Source organism: Balaenoptera acutorostrata, chromosome 9 (genome assembly GCF_949987535.1).
Source record: "Balaenoptera acutorostrata chromosome 9, mBalAcu1.1, whole genome shotgun sequence".
Classification (NCBI taxonomy): domain Eukaryota; kingdom Metazoa; phylum Chordata; class Mammalia; order Artiodactyla; family Balaenopteridae; genus Balaenoptera; species Balaenoptera acutorostrata.
Genome location: NC_080072.1, coordinates 101309283 through 101331473, shown reverse-complemented (window position 1 = coordinate 101331473; position 22191 = coordinate 101309283). Strand labels below are relative to the sequence as shown.

General features: G+C 48.5%; 1 protein-coding gene across 3 annotated transcripts in view; it reads right to left on the bottom strand.

Annotated features, from left to right (window-relative positions):
* Nucleotides 1-22191, bottom strand: part of SORL1 (sortilin related receptor 1) — a 162136-nt gene that overhangs the window by 118823 nt on the left and 21122 nt on the right. For all 3 annotated transcript variants that reach the window (XM_057553490.1, XM_007196698.2, XM_007196697.3), the window contains exons 3-6: nt 20247-20372; nt 12766-12927; nt 11295-11362; nt 5499-5679 (exon numbers count right to left, since the gene is read on the bottom strand). In XM_057553490.1, the coding sequence (XP_057409473.1) occupies nt 5499-5679; nt 11295-11362; nt 12766-12927; nt 20247-20372 (537 nt within the window). The remainder of the gene's footprint in view (nt 1-5498; nt 5680-11294; nt 11363-12765; nt 12928-20246; nt 20373-22191) is intronic.

Here is a 22191-nt window from a genome sequence, read left to right as displayed (position 1 = left end):
AAGCTTGCAAAAACTCAAGGAGCATTTATTCAAGACAACGACTGAAGCCCGGCAAGAATAGCTAACTTGGTGATGTTTTAACTTGTTCTAATCCCATCCCTGTTCTCTCTAGCTCTGTGGTAGCCTGGGAAACCCACAGCTTCACAGCTACAACAGCTGTGAAAACCAGCAGCCCAGCAGCCACTGCAGAGGACAGAACAGGTTTGGAGCTTCCCAAATGCCCCACAGCCAGAGGACTGTCAGATCTGATCTGCCTGGTGACTCGCTTGAAAGCTGCATTCTCAGGTCTTCTCTTTATATAACATGACTCAGCTCCCTGTACACACAGACCTGTAGCCAGGGCATTTACGGGGAACAGTGACAAGTGGCAAATGTTTTAACACCACAGCTGCTGGAGAAACATTATCGCTTGGAACTGCAAAAGGTGAACTAAAAAGCGTAAAAGGAAAAACTGGGGAAGAAGATGTCCGTAAGAAGCTTTGATAAGCTCTGAAATATTCCAAGACATTTACAAGGGCACACACAAAAGGGCTGTGCTATGCTCAGGAAAGAACCGAAAGGGCCTAATCTCTCACATCCAGCTAACAACCTTGGGTCTCTACACAAACAAGAAGCAGAGGCGAAGGCAGGGTTATAGAAGGCATGCCACCAACACACACTCAGAGGCCCTCAGCAAAGGCTGCCGGACGAATGGCTCAAAGTACTTAAGGAAATCTCTGTTCGGTCATTAGCTGACCACTAATGGTCAGTACTTTACCAGCCATACCCAACGAGGGATGCAGACTTTACAAAATGAATGCAGGAAACTCACAAAACAAAGGCAACAATAATACCAACAAAAGGCAACAAAAAGCCCCCCCTGGGAATGGGTTACTCTGATATGAGGCATTGTCACATTATATCACTTAAAATGTCTGGTTTTCCACCAAAACAATGGCAAGCAAACAGCAACGTATCACCCATACACATGACACACACAAACACAAACACACACACACACACACACACACACACACACACACACACACACACACACACACACACACACACACACCAGTCAATAGAAACTGTTCCTGAGGCAGGCCAGATATCGGACTTATCGGCCAAGAAATTTAAATCCCCTATCCTAAACACATTCAAAGAACTAAAGGAAATCATGTCTCAAGAATTAAAAAGGAACGTATAAGAACACTGTCTCACCAAATAGAGGATATCTATAAAGAAAACAGAAATTATTTTAGAAAAAAGGAAACAAATAGAAATTCTTGAGTTGAAAAGTACAATAACTCAAAACAACAATTTGCTAGAGGGGTTCAACCAGAGATTTGATCTGGCAGGAGAAAGAAGCAGCGAACGTAAAACTACGTTGACCCTGATGATCCCTGTTTCAACATGCATGAAACTCGAAAACACGATACTACGAAAGACAACAGTGACGAAAGGTCGCATATCATATGATTCCCTTTACATAAAATGTCCAGAATAGGCAAATCCATAAGGCAGAAAGTAGATTCCTGGTTGCAAGGGGCTGGAAGGAGAGGGGAGTGGAAAGTATTGCTAATGTGTATGAAGTTTCCTTTGGGGGTGACCACAATGCTCTGGATTTAGATCGTGGTGAGCATTACGTGACCTCGTGAAATAAACCACTGAATTGTGTACTTTACAAGGGTGAATGTTATGCTGTACAAATTATATCTCAATACTGGTGTTATAAAAAATTAATTTTAAACATATTGGTATTATAGTTTTATTTTTAATCCGTAAAAACATTTGAGCATTACTGTTGTATGAGTTATAAGCAGTGAGTGCATATACCTAGGTCTATGTTTGGAGACATTTAAGTGATGTCATAATTAAAATAATTCATCAATAGCCAGATTTTGGGCAGTTATCCTAAAAGTCGCATCCCAACCGTGGTCAGCTAACCTCCCGTGTAGAAGCCCATAGTTCTGAGGCAATAACTAAGTTTTTCCATTATCTCTATTAGAGACTTTAAATTAGCATAATGATGGTTAGAAATTGGCTTCCAATAGTGAAATTAGTGGTTGGTTGGTCAGAATAATGAAAGTCCAAATGAGTTCTCTCGGGAAATCTGCAGAATGCAAGGTATCTGAATTAACCATAATATCCTAAAGATAACACCCTGGCATGAAAAGGGCATAGCAATTTAGGGAGGCCTGTCACCTGAACTCTTGGGGGTTATGCCTCAGATTTATCAAGCTCTTGCATTGGAGGATTCTAGCTGCCCGATGTTGACTGAAAGGCGAACAGAATCCTGCCTCTAAAACAACAGTTGGCAAACTTTTTCTGTGAAGGTCTGTATAGAAATACTTTAGACTTTGTGGGCCATCCTGCCTCTATGTAATGATTCATTTCTGCCACTGTAACATGAAAGCAGCAACAGGTGACACAGAGCAAATGAGCATGGCTGTGTTTCAATAAAACTTCATTGACAAAAACAAGTGAAGGACCATGGTTTGCCAAGCCTGCTCTAGAACCCTGTGTCTGCATCATCCGTAAGAACGGAGAGGAGACTCCATCAAGCTCATGCATCAGGTGTTGGCTCACTGCTGCACGTCTGTGCAAGAAATGTCTGAGCCTGGCTTTCAGGAGGGGCTGGGAGTGCAGCTGGAGACCAGCAGCCAGCCCTCACCTCCCTCCAACTGTTCGGCAACTACTGTTATCCACCAGGAAGTACCTCGCAGCTGTGTCTCACCAAGTTCACACACTGATGTCGGTCCCTTTGCAGAGGTGCCTCCCTGTTGCGTTAATGGCCCTATGATGTGGACTATTAAGTAAGTGAATTTCATGTCAAAAACCAAGGAATAAAAATTAAACTTGGGTTAAAAAAAAATTGAAGGGCATCCGATACAAAGCACGTGTGAAGTTAAGAGCCAGGCCAGGAGGGCCCCAGAGAGTTAGGAAGACTTGAAAACCAGCTCCAGTCCAGAGCCCAGATGGCTGCCCAGACATGTTCCAAAGTACTAACTTGCAAAGAACTGGAATCATCCAGTGCCGGAAAAAAGCAAAAGAGTTAATCGCGCAAAATCAATTTTCTGTCGTTTTACAATTAGTTTCTTGACTTTCCTAATTTGATATGAATCCATTTAACATTAAAGTCACTCAGAACTCCCCAAAACCAGCAACCAGAGTGCTAGGCACACCCCAGGTAAGAAATGACACTTGCAGGCCTCAATACTCCTACTGGCAGGGTTATCCAACCAAGGCCAATGCTGTTTATCCTTATGGCTTAGGACTCTAGTGTATTAAGGAGAAAAATACCCATTTTATTACCCACTGCCAGTTGTGTTTCTTCTCTCATCAACCTATCCATTGAGAAACGTTCCTTTGATAATATAACTATCATTGAAAGCTTCTGCATATAGAAGGCTTTAGGGAAGAATGTCTCAAATTTTGGAGACTCTTGGGCATCCTAGGGATGCTCAGGGGAAAGAATGCATTTGGGCCCTGCCATCTGCATTTGTAACGAGGGCCCTTGCTGATGCTGCTGCAGGTGACCCTAGGACAACACTTCCAGGAGGTGGCCTAGCTCATCTCACCTGGAGCCTCTAGCTAACACCACTGACCTTGGAATCTGGTGGTCCATCCATGTGCTGAAGGAAGAAGCCAACACAACTACAATTTTGCCACCAATACCATATAAATCAATAAGCCACACACAGAGTTGAGAACTGACAATAAAAGAACTAATAATTGAATATCCCCCAATCCCATCCCCCCCCAAAGAAAACCCCAGTAGCCTAATCTTCCTAAATTAGGCAGACAAAGATTCATTCAACTCTACTGTACACCTGCTATGTATCAAGCATTGTGCAAGATACTGGGTACTGCATCAGTGATGATCAAACAGACACGGCCCCTGACCCTACCACTGGCCAGGAAGAGTAAAGAAATTACCACCGGCACTCTGCAAATCAGCTATGTCTACAGAACAGACATAGCTGTGATGGCAGAACAGAGGCACAGAAAGCTCCAAATGGGATAGAACTTATTCTCAGGTGTGAGATCTAGAAATAATAGGGATAAGGGAATGCACAAGTGCTCTCCACCTCAGACCCTCCCAGCTCAGTCAGTAAAAGAAATCTGGGAATCAGTCACTGGGCCTTAAAATTGAGAAATTAAAATCACAAAAAGCACAGGCCCAAGAGACTAAAACAAAAAAGACCTATGAGCACCAGAGGACTGGAGACAAGGTTTTAAACACAACTGGAACTTGGGGTCACCCAACCGGATGTCACAAGGTACCAGTCCTCAGGCCTGACCGCTCACCTCTGCACTCCCAGCACATCCCTGCCTGAAGCAACTCAAGGATGCTTGTGTCCTTGGGCTGTTCTGTGTGCACGCGTATGTGTAAGAGAAAGAGACAGACAGGCAAGGCAGGAAGCAAATGATCCAGGGAGTGACTCAAGGCAAACAGCCTGACAGAAGAAAACTTGTCATAGTTTGGTGGTTTTAAAAAACATTTTTCAAGATGTGTAATGGGGAACCCCTCTGGCCTTTAGCCTCTCGCATCTTCTCTTCTGATTCCAACCTCGCTGCCTGCTTTCCCTTTTGGGGAAGTCCTCTCTCCACCCTAGGATCCTACCAAGGGGGTTGGCCTGCTTCTGCCTGGCCAGCTACCAACATATAAATAAGTGAGAACCTGGAGGAAAACATGACATCTGATTTTAGTCCCTAAGGTTAACAACGACAGAAAAGGGCAACCGCCCAGGCACCAGAGACCTCCGTCAGACCTGAGGTCAAGGAGGCAATGGTCGCGTTATGAAAGCAAGCTTACGCCCCCCCGCAAGAGCAGCCCAACCTACTCTTGGCCAGGCCTGGTTTTTTCCTTTACCCAAGGGCAGTATGGTTGCAACTTGATACAGCGGCAAGGCAAGTCCTGTTAAATAATCAACTGTGGTTTTAAATGAGCAAGCCCTCCACTTCAGCACGTGGCTCCAACACATAAAATCAAGAAGATTTTCCCAAAGCCGGAGAGTTAAGCTACTTACTGACAGCTGGAAGCTTAAGTACTGCTTTTCTTAGAGCATTAACTCCCACTAGCCAATGACGACACACTCTATTAGCCATGTAAATGAACATGTGTCCAAACCTCCCCAAGAAATCGGCCTGAGCTGCAGGGAAATCAGGTAGTGGGATTAAAGAAAAACAGCCACTTAGCCCCACCCCTCCTTTCTGTGTTCTTTTCATTGGGATTTCAAAGAAATGTGTGTTGGTCAAGGATGCCTGGACCAGGAAAGGACCAAATTCCTAGCACCCAGAGACACTCTGAGTGGTTGTCTAAGCTTTTCTGCTCCTTGACCTCCCAGAACCTTCCAGGCCCCTTGGGAGTGTCCAGCTACATCCAGCACCTGCATCCAGTCAAGCTCCCCCAGGCTCGTGCATTCCGTCCCTGCTTGCGTGGACCCTCCATGCCTGATCACAGAACGCCCACCCTCAGAAAGGACACGCAAAAGCAGTTTACTCCTCGAACTTACCACCACCTTTGTGGCAAACATGTACTTGTCCCGCAGCTGGAAGTCCCTCACTTCCTCCAGGATCACCTCCAGGTTCTCCCGGGACTGGAAGAAGTCTGTACTTCGGAAAACTGTGGAGTAGCCAGAGGGTTCGTGCCGTTCAACGTAGATGGTGTTCGGCTTGTCGTAGGGATCGATTCCCCTGGAAGAAAAAAAAAAAAAAGCGGTTGTCATCATCTCCACATTGGGTCGCTGGAGGCGTGGAGGTCCTGCCATGCAGACCATCAGTGAGAACTCAGGGTCACCATGGCAGCAGCTACAAGTGATGCTCTCTCTCTGTGCCGCAAACACATCCCTTTGATGGCTCCTTGGCTCAGTAGAGAGGGAAAGGAATTGCCACTTGTCAAGTATTTTCTGCTGGTACTGTTGTTTACCATGCAGCCTGGGTTTCACTCCAGGCAAGCTCCGGTGGGGCTAGAGGACAGGTTAAAGAAGGAAAAGTGAAAGGCAAGTGTACTGATCCCCTTGACGTCCTTCAGAAACGCAGGGCTCAACTCTCCCTCTGTGCTTCTGTCCACACTACCCCCCTCTGCCTGGATGCCCTCTGCATATACTCTGATCTGCACATCCAAATCCTACTCGTCTTCTGAGATCAAGTGCAAGTCCCCCTCTTCCAGGAAGCCTTCCCCCATGCCCTTCTCCCATCACTAGCAATGCGTCTCAATTCCAAGCCTTTTTTATGAGTTCAAGAAAAGGGAGAAAACTGCCTTAAGTGGATTTTGGAATCAGTCTTCTCACTTTATACAATGGAGCTTCTTACCCACTATATTATACCGTTCACCATAATGTGTCTGTCTGAGCTTCCTAGACAGAGTACAGATTCCATCAAAGGCCGTGTCTTACATTTCTTTTTATCCTACAGAGTTCCTTGCTGCATTGATCTTTGCTGCATGGATCCATGGACATATTACAGAAGCTCTTCCAAACTGAAAACTGCAGTGATTAGATCAAACTACCTCAGAGAAGAATCTCTGCCCTGGTGTGTCCCCAAAGAAGGGCCCTAAGAGCAGCCTGGGAGGACACCTAACCTCCCCGAGGTTTCCTAACATGCACAAGAACACCAAGGCCAGGCGGACCATTCAGCAAGAGGGAAAAACAGTTGGAGAAATCTGGAGGAGAGCTTCACAGTGAGGGTACAGTGATGACCCAACGAGAAGCAGAAGGACTCATTAATGATTAATTCATACAAACCATCTTTGTACGGTTCTATAGACACAATGGCTCTCGGGATAATGAAGGCAATGATAGGAAATTCCTTCCAAGATGTATTGTCAGGAGCAAGTTCCAAGACAGAAGGGACAGGAAGGAAAAGAAAAGAAAGGAGGGAGGAAGGGAGGAAGAAGAAAAGAAGGGAGATAAGAAAGAGAAAAACAAAAGAGCCTCTTTTTGCAAAGGGGGAAGACTTGACTTTGGCCCTACAATCTGGAGTCTTGGTCGGACACTGGAGAAACCAGACTGTCCCAACGCGAGAAACTAATGTTCACCGTGAGATGTTCTGTGTGCAGAGCAGGGGAGGGGTGGGGAGGACGTGTTCTCTTCTCCACAATTAGAAGTACTGATTAAAGTACTTCCTCGGGCTTCCCTGGTGGCGCAGTGGTTGAGAATCCGCCTGCCAATGCAGGGGACACGGGTTCGTGCCCCGGTCCGGGAAGATCCCACATGTCACGGAGCAACTAGGCCCGTGAGCCACAACTACTGAGCCTGCGCGTCTGGAGCCTGTGCTCCGCATCGGGAGAGGCCGCGACAGTGAGAGGCCCGCGCACCGCGATGAAGAGTGGCCCCCACTTGCCGCAACTGGAGAAAGCCCTCGCACAGAAACGAAGACCCAACAGAGTCAAAAATAAATAAATAAATAAAGTACTTCCTCTACCCTAGAGGATAGGCAAATTAAAACACACTGGATATTTTTAAAAAGGCAGAGAGGAAGGGACCTTTACCCAGATATTGAAGTGGAGCTCACCTCTACTATTCCTTCGTAACCAAAAGCAGCAGCCAACAGCTAGCAACAGAAAGAGCTGTGAGGGCTTCCCTGGTGGCGCAGTGGTTGAGAATCTGCCTGCCAATGCAGGGGACATGGGTTCGAGCCCTGGTCTGGGAAGATCCCACATGCCGCGGAGCAACTAGGCCCTTGAGCCACAACTACTGAGCTTGCGCGTCTGGAGCCTGTGCTCCACAACAAGAGAGGCCGCAATAGTGAGAGGCCTGCGCACCGCGATGAAGACTGGCCCCCGCTTGCCGCAACTAGAGAAAGCCCTCACACAGAAACAAAGACCCAACACAGCCAAAAATAAATAAATAATAAAAAATAAATTAATTAAAAAAAATAGAATCTAGGCAATAAAATAAAGTCTAACCTTAAAAAAAAAAAAAAAAAGAAAGAAAGAAAGAGCTGTGACGTTCATCCCAATTCTCTTCTGTAATCCACATCTGAACCTTTCGTTCCTGAGAGCTGCTCCCCCAACAAATTCCTGTACTTGGCAATCGCTAGCCTCCCACTGTCCATGCTCACTGACACTGACTTCCTGTTCTCTTTACCCTCATTTGGAAGTTCCAAACCTTGCTCTGTCTCTGAGCACTGTCATTGGTCCTCACTTGGCCTCACCGACCTACCTCACTTACAGCCTTTCAGGGGTGCTCCACAGGGCATCCTTGAAACCCGCCCCCATGGCTCATCCTCTGTCCTGTCTTGCCAATCTCCAGCTCTGCATAACATAAATCACTGGTTTTCCTCAGCCCTGCTGCTCCTAGGCTGCCAAGCATCGTTGAACAAAGTGTGCCTTTATTCTCTGAGAGGTTAGATTACACTCTCACGTATTATGGGGGATCCTAGAAGAAATCCCCCAAATAGCCTGAAATTCCCTGACACCAGACATGTAATTATCTACAATAAGACAGGCCAGCCCTTTCCCCTAGGATATCTATCTGCATGTCTGCACAGAGACAGAAGGTACAACACACAAATTCCCAAACGTGAAGCTTCTTTATTTAGTAATCCTGCTGGTTTGCCCTGTTAATATATGATTCTCTAAACAGAAAAAAGAGAAATTTGACCCTTTAAAGTTCAAAAAAAGCAAAAAATAAAAAGTTCTAATGGTATTCCCTGGGTAGAGGTTGTACTTGGATGAGAGTGTGGTTTTAATCTCTCTAAGACTCTACAACCTCTGCCCAAGGAAAATAATGAAAGTCAGAAAGAGCTGCCCTCTACAAAAAGGAAGTCCACTGGAGCCTGAAGATACTCAGCTGTAAGGCCCCTCTCTGCTCCATCCTTTACTGTCCTTAATTACTAAGGAAGCAATATGAACTCAAAGACATTCCTCTTCAAACAGACGGCTAAAAGACGTACAGACAGGACCTACATCTTGTGGGGCCACTACATTTAATGAGGACTAAAACCACATGTAAAAGTCAAAAAACAAATGACAAACTGGAAAATATAAATATAAATGAACATACACATACAAGCTCTTTCATATCACAAAGGACCAATCTCAAATATATAAAGAGCTCCTGGAAATCAGTAATAAAGAGATGAACAATCTAATAGAAAAAGGGCAAAGGGCAAGAAGAAACATGTCCCCAAAAAAGAAGTAAAAATGACCCTTAGGTTAAAAGATGTTCAAACTCATTCATAATAAGAAAAATGCAAATTAAAACTATACTGAGGGACTTACCTGGTGGCACAGTGGTTGCTCCCAATGCAGGGGGCCCAGGTTTGACCCCTGGTCAGGGAACTAGAGCCCACATACATGCCACAACTAAGAGTTCACATGCCACAACTAAGGAGCCCACGTGCCACAACTAAGGAGCCTGCGAGCCGCAACAAAGACCCGGCGCAACCACGTAAGTAAATAAATAAATAAAACAAAATAAAAAATGACAACTATACTGAGATACTAACACATTGGCTGTGGAAAAAGGCACAATTCTATGTTGTTGAGAATGAGTGCAAAATTTGACACTTTCTATAGAAAATTTGGCAAAGTTACAATTTCAATGCTTTAGTCACTAGGGATATATCAGTGCAAAACTGAAAAAAGTCCATGCCCTCGTGTAGTTTTATTCTATTGAAGAAAGACAAATAATAAGCATAATAAGAGTATATTAGGATGTGATGAGTGCTGTGCAAAAAAAGAACAGATCAGGCTACAGCAGATTGGGAATGACAGGAATAATTGCAATTTTAATGGGATCCTTAGGATAGGCCCCATCTGGAAGATGTTATTTGAGCAGACTTGAATGAGGTAAAGGAGCAAGCCACAAATATATCTTTAGTGAAAGCATTCTAGGCAGGGAAAATAGCAAGTGCAAAGGCCCTGTGGTAGGAATGTAGCTGGCATTTAATCTGAGAAAAATAATGATGCATGTGAAAGGGTTCAAAGCAGAAGAACAACATGATCTGATCTGCTTTTAACAGGATCAATACGGCCATGCTGAGAATCAGTTGTAGAAGGACAAGAGTAGAAGTAGAAAGACCAGTTGGATGATTAATGAGTGACAGCAGTGACTTGGAGTAAAGCAGTAGCTGAGTAGTGGATCCTGGGTATATACTGAAGGTAGAGCCAAAGGGATTTCCTGATGGACTGAACGTGAAGCATGAAACAAACACGGAATCAGTCATGACTCAGAGTTTTTCACCTGAGCAACTAGAAACTGAAATGGGGAAGATTACGTATGGGTAGAGCTGATCCAGGGTGGTGAACATCAAGAGGTATCAAGTTTGGTGGGTGTGAATGGTTTAACTTTTTCCCACTGACCCACCAAGTCCACTCCTGGGAGTCTGCTCTACACATTCGTCTGCGTATGTACAAATTCAAGATTATAAACATCATCCCCATAACAGTAAGAGACCAGAAGTGACTAAGACCAGAAACAATCTCTGAAAGGTTAGCCCTGTTGATTTCACTTTCCTTCTCAAAAACCTACAATGGCTCCCCATTGCTTTCAGAATTCAGTCCAAATTCCTTTATCAAGCACTGCAGATTGTGACACCAACACCCCTTTCCAAATTTCACCAAATACACTGTCCAAGGATAAGACTCAGGGCTCTCCACCCCAGCACCATGATGCCTGGTCTCTGCCTTCTGTTCCCATCTGGAATTCCCAGCCTGCACACCTCCAAACAGCCACACCCTACCTGGTGTGCACATCCTGGATCAACAGTAACCGCCTCCATGGAGCTGCCTATGACCCACCTGGAAGGAGCGTGGCCCTCCTCTGGCTTCTTATGCTATGTCCGTGGGCCTTCGTGCTTCTTTCATGATGTATGTTACATGCACAAAATGTCTTTTCTTCTCTCCTAAACTGCAATCTCCTTAATAACTATATCCATCAGTTATTCAACTTCTTACACCCTAAAGCATGTTTTATATTCAGCAGACATTCAAAAAAAATATGTTATGAATGAACAAATGAACGAATTTTAGAGAAAAATCCCCACTTCTGATATGGTGCTCTAAAAATGAAGGTCTTTTAGAAATTCTAATACATGCAAGAGCTTCAAGATCCCCCTGGATTCCCTGACGGATTGAAAAATGCAAAAGCTCTGTCACTCCTCTCACAAGTTACCTTCCTTCCTCACCCCGCCCAGACCCCTGGGGAGTCTGTAATACCTGCAGCTCTCATTCCTGGGTCTGGAATGTGTCTTTCCTGAACCAGATGCTTCACATTTCAGGGGAGGGCAGATTTGCCCTGCATGAAGGAGCTAGAACTGAAGCAAGGGGATTATGTAACTCAAATTTCTCAGATGGCACGACTTACCAAGAAACGGACTTCACATGTTCCTGAATCATGATCCATGTCTGGCCAAAATCATCTGATTTCCATAGCTGCAAAGACCAAAGCGACAAGCGGTCATGATGCAAGAGGCGTGATGTAAGATCCCTGAATGGCATCACCAGCACACACCCATGGAAACCCCATCCTCAACAATACGTCACCTGTGAAGACAGGTGGGGAGATCACATTACCCAACTCGGTTACCCCACGTGCCAACAAGGGCAGGAAGGGCAGGACAGTTCACCTTTGCATTCCCCTCCATACAGTTACTCAGGTCTCAGTACCTCAGTATTGGAAGGAAGGAAAAACGATTGTGACTTGTCTTCCTTTTATGGATTATCAGAAATTATATTTTACTCAAGACTGACCCTCAAGTGGTGGTGAAAACAAGGATTATACTCAGTACTTCTCGCCTGGGAAACAGTGTCCTTGAAAACCCCTAATGGGACACAGTGATGAAAGCTGAATGGAGAGGACTTAGGGAATCCCCTGAATACACAGGGTGTGGCCATGAGTAATTAACTTGCTGATCTTTGCCCCTCAACTTCCAAAGACAAAACCTGAGGGTTCCTGTGGCCCTAGGGACCAGGGAGTAAGAAGCAGGAGACTAAAAACAACAATAATCCACCTACACTGGTAAACAGCCCATACTTGGGTTACTCCCTAAGGCAAGTGAAGATAAACAGGTCATGTTTTGGTTAAACAACCTGCAAAGAAAAAGAATCGTTCCAAGGTACATCTGAGCAAAGCCATTTGAAACTCATCATGAACCCAATCCTACAGGGCCAACAGGTTTCACAAGATTATGCCAGATCAATACTCTTGACTTGGCAAGTTTTAACCTTGAGATAGAAACTTACCTGGGCTCTCTCCCCATCTCTCACCTTTCCTTCAAATCCGGGTTAAAGGAAGAAAATGCACACATTTATATTATATTCACACACACACGTGCGCTCATGTGCACACGTGCACACACACACACACACACACACACAGAGCAAGAATATTTAAGTGAATGGTAACTTCAAATAAATGGTAGGCAAGGGCAGTATGTTTAAGGTGGAGGATGGGAAAGGTAGAACAGAAATTCGACAAGAGGTCCCAGCACGGCTCAGATGCCAGCCTTCCCTACCTGGCTCTCTTTGATTTAATTCCAGAGACCCGATTTACCCCCAGGACTAACAGAGGTGTCCCTGCAGCAAGAAGGGCCTGATGTGTAACTAACAGGGCCTGCCGGGGCTGGGTGTTGCTCCCTGGCTGGGATGCAGACCCAGGGTGCCAGGGGGATATAGTTTTCCGCCGCCGTGGGAAGTGAAATAGTAGCTACAAAGGCTCGGCCTGAGAGAGGAGGAGGGAGGGGCTGGGGGAGGTCACTCGAAGGACAGGCGATCCACTGAGGCAGAACAGAAATCTCAAGGAGCCCCAGCTGACCGTGTTCCGGAAGCTCTCTTACCTGCTTGTTGGGGTGAGACCTGTCAAAGCCCAGGAGGAGGTTGGAGGCCTTGCTGTGCAGGAGGAGGTCAGCTGCCCGGAATGGGATGGAGAAGCCTTCAATGGTGTTGCAGAAGTCAAACGTGGTCCAGAGGTACTGGGCATAAGCATCTGCAAAGATGTACTGCAGGGAAAGGAGGAGAGCTCAGGGCAGAGCCTGGCCGCGCCCCAAACACCCCTTCCCCAACAGAGTTTGAGCGCCCACGCATGCAGAGGCCAGGGACCGGCACCCTCGCACGTGGCTTTCTTGCCATCTCCCGGCAATGAAGAGACCCCAGTGCACACCACACGAGGCTCGGCGAAGGAAGGGTGCAGACGGGCTGCGCTGAAGCCAGATGGTGCTCTTGTTTACCCAGGTAATGAAGCGAGTCAAGCCTTTCTATTTTTTCTTTCAACTGACTTGGCCTTTCTCACTCCCTGGGGGGTCACCCGGTCACAATCAGAGGGTGGCTCTAGGAAGCCGGGCAGAGAAGGCCTGCTCTCCAGACTGGCTGCACACGGATGGGCCAGCTCACTACCCGTGCATCCTCCGACACACCTTTCCAGGAAGACCCCTGACATCGCCCACCCAGGAAGCTTAGCTTCCCCTTCTTGCCCCCGTGCCAGGTGACAGGGCAGCTCCAAGGACCCAGCTGCCACTGGGGCAGGCAGACTCACTCCGGGGCACAGCAGGCAAGCAGGGGCCTCAGCTTATTTTGCTTCCCCACGGGTGAGTGACTCTGAACAAGTCAGGCTGGAGAGTGACTGCCGGCCTGAAGAGTTCTCAAGGGGAAAGGATCAAAGCAGTTCAACTGAACAAATGCGCACCGAATATTCACCCTGGACCAGATGCCGAGGGTGCCCCAGAGAAAGCAGAGGATCCTTCCCCTTAAGCACCTTCCAGTCTAACGTGGGAGAAAGACGCGTCTACAGCCAACTACAATGCAAGGGGAAATGAGACTAACTGAGAAACCATGGACAGAGTCCTATGAGAGCACAGACTGTAGATCAGTTCCGGTTTGGGAGATGGGATATGACTCCACAGAAGATTTGGGTCTTGAAGGGCAGACAAGACTTCCACAGGGAAGGAACACGCCAAGTCGAGGGCAGTTTGAGTCTGGGAACAAAAGAGGAAGGAAAAAAAATACAGTATGGGTTTGATGGCAGTCTTGGGGCTTGAGGGAAATATCAGGAAAGAAGGCTGGAAAGCCAGGAAGGTGGCAAGCCTTGCGTGCACACAGAGAGCTGGAGGATGTCCCCTGCTCCCAGGAGTACAGGGTGACTCAGAGGACGACTGTGACCCAGAACCAGAGCCGGGGGGACCCAGCGCCACCAAAACTCAGCCACTGACATCCTAGAAATCAATGATGCAAAGGAATCAGTCCAAGGACGCTTTCCCTAATTGATTCCACCTGCTCCAGACCCAGCTTCAGCTCGGAACCCTTTCAGCACTAACAGCTTCAGCCTGCAGAAACAATTCGCACTTGTCTACACGTTGCTTTCTTACATTCCAGCTCCTTCTCCTTCACGCTCTCTCCCCACATCCAGTCTGTAAGCTTCCCAGGCGTGTGTTTTATGTGTTCTCTCTCCTCTGTTTCCTCCACAGCATCTAAGGTAAAACTCCAAACTCCGGAGAAGCCTAATTAAATCTAACTCTAAAGGCTAGTAAATGGTATGAAAGCAAAAACTAGCGGAACCAAAGGCAAAGTGATAAAAACAATTATGACCCTCAGAGGACCATCAGAATTTGGGGCATAAAAGTGTCCCCTAGAAATAACACAGCCCATCTTCCTGCTCTGAAACCGTCTTGGTTATTGGGGGAGAGAGTGTTCTCTCAGTTTGAAAAGTTTTCTCCAGAAACCCCTATCCCATGGCTGCCTGCAGTTTCACATTTGAGGACCTAGAAATCACATGTCCGGCCTCAGAACATATGATGTTCATGACAGTACCTATGATTTTTCTTTTTTCTTTTTTTTTCCTTTTGGCTGTGCCGCACAGCATGTGTGTCTTAGTTCCCCGACCAAGGATTGAACCCGTGCCCCCTGCACTGGAAGTGTGGAGCCTTAACTACTGGACCACCAGGGAAGTCCAATAGCTACAATTTTTCAAGAGGCACTTAGTATGCACCAGGCACTGGGCTGAACGTTTGCACACCTTGCCTCTTTTCACTCACAGCGTCCCCGCAGCAACTCCAGGCTATGACACTGTCATCTCCTCTCTTACTAACAAGGACACTGATGCTTAGACAGGTCGGCTGCCCAAGGTGACCAGGAAGAGGCAGCATTCGTATCAGCGTCTGGCTGGTTCATTAAACCTTACCTCTCTCCTTCCCACAAAAAGGCAGCCTTTCCCGAATTGAATCCATAGGTCTTGGCCTGGACTGCTGGGCTCAGTGAAGTGCCTCCTCTCCTAATCCAGTCCCTAAGCTTCCCTGGAAGCTCTCTTGCCTTCTGCGACACTGCCGCATTGACGCTCCACGCCCCACCCCTGACCATCTGTCTTTGACTCTCCCTTGCCAGCCCCTCTGTCTTCTTCAGCTCCTTGCCCTCAGGTGACCTTGGCTCCTCCATCCTCGGCTGCTACCGTGGTTTATGGCTCATCCTTCCAAAAGCTTCCACCACTGCCCCTCCAGGAGCACGCATTCCAACACTCTCAAATCTCCACGCCCACCCTGATGTCTTCCCAAGAGTCTAGTTTTCATGACCTTCTTTACCTTCTCAGTCAGCATCTCCACCCGGATGTGCCCAGATATTGCTCTCTGTCCAAAACTGAATTCTTCACCACCTGCTCCCCAAAACCCACTTCTCCCTCCCCATGTCCCAAGCCCTACCCACGTGACACCTTCCCCAGTCCCATTACTCACCATTAGGGTCTGGTTTCTACTCCACTGCCTTCCCTTACTTTCCATCGGCCACCTACCCTGTTAGGTTTTCCTCTAAAAGGTTTTTCACAATCAGTGCCTTCCTTTTTCTTCCCAGTGCTACTAGCGTGGCCCGTGGTCCTACTAGAGACTATGAGGAAATTGGGGTCGGCACTGGGTTTTACTCATCCTCCTGGCTTCTAGGACCAGCAGGGAGTGAGACCCTTAGAGGGTGGATATCAGGTTTGGTAAAGTGACTGTGCAACTTCATGCCTATAGTAACCCATGGGCTCCCTTTCTGACCGTTCTCGTTCTCTAACCTTGTCCTTTCCAGCCCATCCTGCATGCTGCCGGCAGACCAGACACAGGTCCCTAAGGGACAGTATTCACAGTAAGCCGCCAACTCAAAGGTTCTTCCGTGGCTCTCTCCAGTCCTCAAGGCAGGGGGCAAACTCCTCCCTCTTCAGGTGGGGCCCCACTGACATCATTAAGCCATTCAGTGCAAACCCTCCCCTCCCCGCCTGCAGAGAAAACACATTTGGCCCCCTGAAGCCTCTGCCCATGTCCTTCTCCTCCCTGATCCCCTAGGGTGCCCACCAGCTCTGCTCCAGCTACAGAAATCTGCCCACCTGTGAAGCTCCAGCCCTAGTCCCGAGCACCCACGAAGCCTTCACCTCTCTGATCCAGTGTTACCCTAATGACCTGCAGCTTCCATCCCACCCTTAGGCACGTGCTTCCTGCCGTTAAGTAACCTCCTCAAATGTGCACAGAGCAGGAAGGCATGGGACGTGCTACTCTGCTTTTAGTCCCGGGACGCCTGGCTGTCAAGTCTGCTCGAGGCGACCCTGCAGAGCTGACCTACTAGATGCTTCCTAACCTGGGCAATTTCAGGAGCATCTTCACTACCACCCCCCACCTCTCCAAGCATGTCTGCAATCTCTTAATATTCCAGATGTGCTTCATCTTTTCCTTTAGCTTAACGCTACGTTCCCTCCTAAAACACAAAGACCTCCGGAGAGATAACGAAAGTCGCTACAGAATTCACCTCCATGTTAGCCTAAATGACTCTCTCCAGTTTCGAGTGAAGAAGCCAAGAGTACCGTGAGAGGAGGCTGGGCAGACGAAGCAGTGAACGAACTCACCTCCAGGAGGTGGGAACCAAGGGAAAGAAGAGAGAGCGTTTCACCATCTCACCCGGGACCAGCCTCTGCCCGGAAAAAGGCAGGACCAGCTCTCGCATCTGTGGAGGCTGGGAAACCTGACCACACATCCAGTGACCTTCAAGGAGCCCAGACACGTCTGGACACGGCCGACCGATCTCGGGTGCGCTGCAAGGCTGGTGGAGCTGTCAGGCGGCTGGAGCCGCACGCCGCTCTACGCGGTGGCCCTCAGGGGACCACAAAGAAGGAAGTGGGATGGCGGGCTGATTCGAAAATAGACCCGAACTCTCACATGACCCCACAGCCGCTCCATTTACCTAAGCAGCACCTTCTTTCCCCTCCTGCAGGCCATGCCCCCCCCAGACTTCCACGTGGCCCTTTCATGACATCTTAGCCCTTCCGAGCTGCCGCGAACAGTCATTTCCACCATTTCCAATCGCCCTCCGTGGCAGCCATGCTAACATCTGTGCACAGGTGGTGTGCCTGGGCCCAGCACCCTGGTGTAGAGGGCAAAGCACTCAGCCATGGGGGATGTTTCTCAGGAAGTGGTAGGTCGAGTGGGGCAATCTGCCTTCCAAGGGACAAAGGCAAGAGTAACCAAAGTCATCGGCACAGTAAGAGTCACTTCCTTCCTGAGAAGTCTGAGGAGGGGTAACAGACAGCCTCCTCTGGGGAATTAACAAACCCAACAGGGAAGGCAGCAACCCTAACCTCACTCAGCCTGCTCCAGGCCCCAGGTCCAAGAGCCACCAAGTTCTCCAAGAAGGCAGCCCTATGCATCCTCCCACCAACTGCAAATCATCCCCAACTCAGCACTGAGAAATCAAAGCAGCCCTCCTCTTCAAGGTGACAGCGCTGAGGCCACGGGCCCGAGGCTCCCACCTCACCTGCAGCACCTAGAGCTCCTTTATTGCAACCATTTCCTGGTTCTCCTTCCTTCTTGCCCTAGCCCCTGCCTTGCTCCTTCACCTGCTCCAAAAGCCCCAGATCCTCTCCCTGCACTAAACCACCCCCCGCCGCAAGCCCCGAACTTCATCTTTCCTGTCTTCTGACTCTTCCGTCAGGCGGGTTTAGCAGCTGCTCACTGCAACCCGCGACAAGCAGGAAGGGAGACAGAGCCTGCTTACAGACATCTGTGCCCTGCGGTCAGAGGTGAGGAGGGGACGAGATGGGGCTGAAAGGGACAACAGAGCAGTTTCAAGACCACAACTTCAGCAAGAGTTAACTTCGGGACAATGTGCAATAGTACTACTACTACTAATGATAATGGATAGGTACAACCTGACATAGAGACTAATCCAAGGGTTGTTTGATTCTTGAGAGGCAGATCGATCCACAGGAGATGCAACACAGCCAGCAAGCTGCACCCCGGGGCAGGGCTCCCCAGTCACTCGAGGGACTGGGAGTCCCCAGTACCAGGCCTGACACTGCAGTGGTGTGGGGCGGGGGGGGGGGGCGTGGCGGGCCTGCTGTCCAGACTACAGAACCCATTCCAACCCCTTTTTTTTTTTTTTTTTTTAATTTATTTATTTATTTATTTTTGGCTGTGTTGGGTCTTCTGTTCGTGCGAGGGCTTTCTCCAGTTGCGGCAAGCGGGGGCCACTCTTCATCGCGGTGCGGGGACTGCTCTTCATCGCGGTGCGCGGGCCTTTCTCTATCGCGGCCCCTCCCGTCGCGGGGCACAGGCTCCAGACGCGCAGGCTCAGCAATTGTGGCTCACGGGCCCAGCTGCTCCGTGGCATGTGGGATCTTCCCAGACCAGGGCTCGAACCCGTGTCCCCTGCATTAGCAGGCAGATTCTCAACCACTGCGCCACCAGGGAAGCCCCCAACCCCTTTTTGTGCTTTTCTTCACAGAGGGAAGAACTGCTCGGTCACCTTGGAGTTAGGTTAGAGGAGAGTTTGTCCTAACTGCCCCTCCACTTTGAGACCATCGGACAGGGCTGATATTAACTAGTAGGTACCAGTAGCACCTATTCTAGTCGTTAAAAAAACAATTGCTTAGGGCTTCCTTGGTGGCTCAGTGGTTAGGAATCCGCCTGCCAATGCAGGGGACACGGGTTCGTGCCCCGGTCCGGGAAGATCCCACATGCCGCGGAGCGGCTAGGCCCATGAGCCACAACTACTGAGCCTGCGCATCTGGAGCCTGTGCTCTGCAACGGGAGAGGCCGCGACAGTGAGAGGCCCCGCGCACCGCGATGAAGAGTGGCCCCCGCTCGCCACAACTGGAGAAAGCCCTCGCACAGAAACGAAGACCCAACACAGCCAAAAATAAATAATAAATAAATAAATAAATTTATTAAAAAAAAAGAACAATTGCTTCTGTTAGTAAATAGCCAGTTTAAACCCATGAGTGGCCCCTCCTAAAGCTCCATTGGCCTGGTCCTCTCCCCAGGACCAGCCCACAATCCAGCAACTGAAAGGTTAATGCCTGCCTCAGCAGGGTGGCCTTCAATACCCAGCTCCCTCCAGATTGGGTCTGTTCTGATTGGTCAGGGCCATTCCAGTGGCTAAATATTTTGAATACAGCCCCTGCTAACAGACCACATGCAACCTGAGAAGCCAGCACTGTGGGGGGGTGGGGGGGACCTGGTCAGAGAACCATGTGGATTTCGCTCTCTCCTTCCTTTCTGGATGAGCAAAAAGCAGCAGCTACCCCGTACCTTCGCTTTTGCTTCTAAGGAGCTAGTTTTCGAGCATCCTTAGAAGCAGCCATCCTATCCTGGAAATGAGCGAGGGATCGCTAGAGTGGGGAAGAAGGCAACCAAATACAACTCTCCAAGCTGAAGCTACCTAACCAACAGGAAAGCCTTGCAGGCTGCCTGATTCCTGCACCCCCCTCTTCCTCCCTGGGGCCCAGGGCCATCTCAAGTCTAGGCTTTCTCCAAATCAAACTGCCCGGGTTCTACTGCAGAAACAAAGCCCCAGGGAAGACAGCTGGGAAAACAAATCAGGAGCTACAGCAGTATCAGCTGCCCTGGCTTTCCCTTCTAGACCGGTATAGGCTGGAGGGAAGGGGGGGTACACATGCACACGCAGGTACACACGTGTGCACACACACTGGTGATACCCATGAAACCAAGACTTCAGCAGCTGCCCTGGAAGACCCAGAGTAGACCCCAGTGCAAGCCCCAGTGGCCCTGGGTAACATTTTTGCCACCTATGAATCAGGCAACTTATTTGGCAGTTGGCAGATTCTTTGGGCTTTAACCTGCCCTTGTTTGTCTAGAAATCCTGCCTGGCCAGGACCTGGCCTGCTTGATGATGCACAGTTCTGCCCTGAGAATGACATTCTGTCACCGACTCCTAGGTAAGCAGAAAAACAGTCCCCGGCTGCCTGTCACGCTGCAAAGACGCCCAAGCGCTGCATCTCCCAGCCCTCCTGCAGCACAGCCATGGTCCCAAAAGACAGCCCCACGCAGTCAACGACAGGTGACGTCCTTACACGCCTGTTGTCCGCAGGACTGTGGTAGAACTGGGCGATCACAGCTTCGCTGCTGTTCCCCTCGCCAAAGTTCAACTTGTCTGAGATTCTCTTGAATGATCTTCCGTAGTCGTAAGACACGTAAACCTGGAAGATGGAGGTGGGAAAGAAGAAAAGGATCGGTGAGAAACGTGGCAGAAGGGCGGCTCCTTCCGCCTCCACTTGCAAACGCGTCCCCTGCATCCTGAATGTGGTTCCCAGCGGGTCCCTGATACCATGAAATTACAGGTGTGATGACAACCCACAAAGGAGAAGCAGGTCACCTCCGTGTCTGTCCCCAAGCCGGTGGCCTCTTTTCTGAGGCCACAACAATTCCCTGGAGGGGGAGACACGCAGACAGAAACCATGATGAGCTCCTCACCACGGCCGGGTTGAGTGTTTAACAAATTATATCCAGAGGCTGAGAAAATGGGATTGTCTGAGGGGAAGGGATTGAGAATTTGTTTTGCCATCTGTTGAAATGTCCCCAAAAGGTAATCTAATTCTCATCCCTCTGCTGGGGAGTTCTGTCCTTACAGCATTCCAGACGATTAAAAAAAAAAAAAAAAACCCTCATGGGTTTTCACAGAGTAGCCCCAGAGATGAAAAAGAGAGCAGTGCTAAGTGATTAAATATGCGCAGAGGCTGCACAGAGGGGTCCCAGAACCCCCCTCCTCCAGCACCCGACCCTGTAACATGGGAGATTCTGAGTTTAGAGGAACAGCAGCGGGGGGCCATGCAGTTGCCAATGGTATTTACTTCTCTCCTGCTTCCGGGTCTCTGGCTCCCCGGTAACCACAGGGATGAAACAGAAGAATAACTTGTGCACTGAGTGTCTACCAGGTGCCCGGAGGCTACCTGAAAGCCATCAAATCTCAAGAAAGGGATGGAAGAAATGGAAGCTGTCAGATAGTTTGTCCCTAGACTTTACTACCTAGACACTGTGAAATTAAGACAGTCAGTGGGTTAAAAATGAGCCTGACAGATGAATATCACACTATAATGTCAATACTATGAATATAATACTGAGTTAGAATTGGGGAAAGCGTTAAAGTAAAAGGACAGGTGAACGCCAAGAAGAATGGGAACTCGGGACGAATCCCATCGACTCAGCAGCAAACACATTCTGAGAGGTTCATGTGAGCCAGGTACTGCGCTAGACGCCAGGCATACAAAGACACAGCCCTTCACACAATGGGCATGTAAACACGTCACTGCTGGTAAACGATGCCCCCACGTGAACAATGAACTACACGACGTTTGTGCAGAGAAAACTGAGCGCACATGGGGGTTATTAATATTTATTAGATGTCGAGGTTGGAAGAGCACAGACAGAACCTCTGCCAATATCTGGAAGAATTCCTGTTACAAACACACACGCTTAAGCACAGCACGTGTTCCCCGACTACCAAACACATGGTAAGGGGCTGCCACAAAAACAGCTTCCTAAATTCAGCAGGTTGAGAGTTCACAGATCATTTGAGTGGTAGAAGACCAAGCGGTACTTTCTCACTTCCATCCTCCAGGCCAAGAACAGACATGAAGTGTTCCTTGTGACATTCAAAGTCACACGCAGCAAACTGACGGCTTCTCCAAAAGGGAGCTCAGGCCCCTTCCAGCCCTAGCATTCCCTACATGGATAATCCACTCCGAGTTACCGCCTCAGAGGCACAAGTGTGATAATAAGCTCACATTGGGGCAGCATTTTTCAGTAACAGTACTCTTTTGTATACATCAACTCTCTTCATCTTTAAAAACCCCGTGAGTGAGTCTCTCCTTTGCCACTTTCCGTGGACCTGGAACATAGCAGGTGCTCAGAAAAGAATTCTGAAATGAATAAATTTCATTATAAACCACAGCATGAGTAAATGCATGTGTTCTGTAAGTGAACAAAAGAGAGTGAAATGAATGGATCCGTGACTCAGTG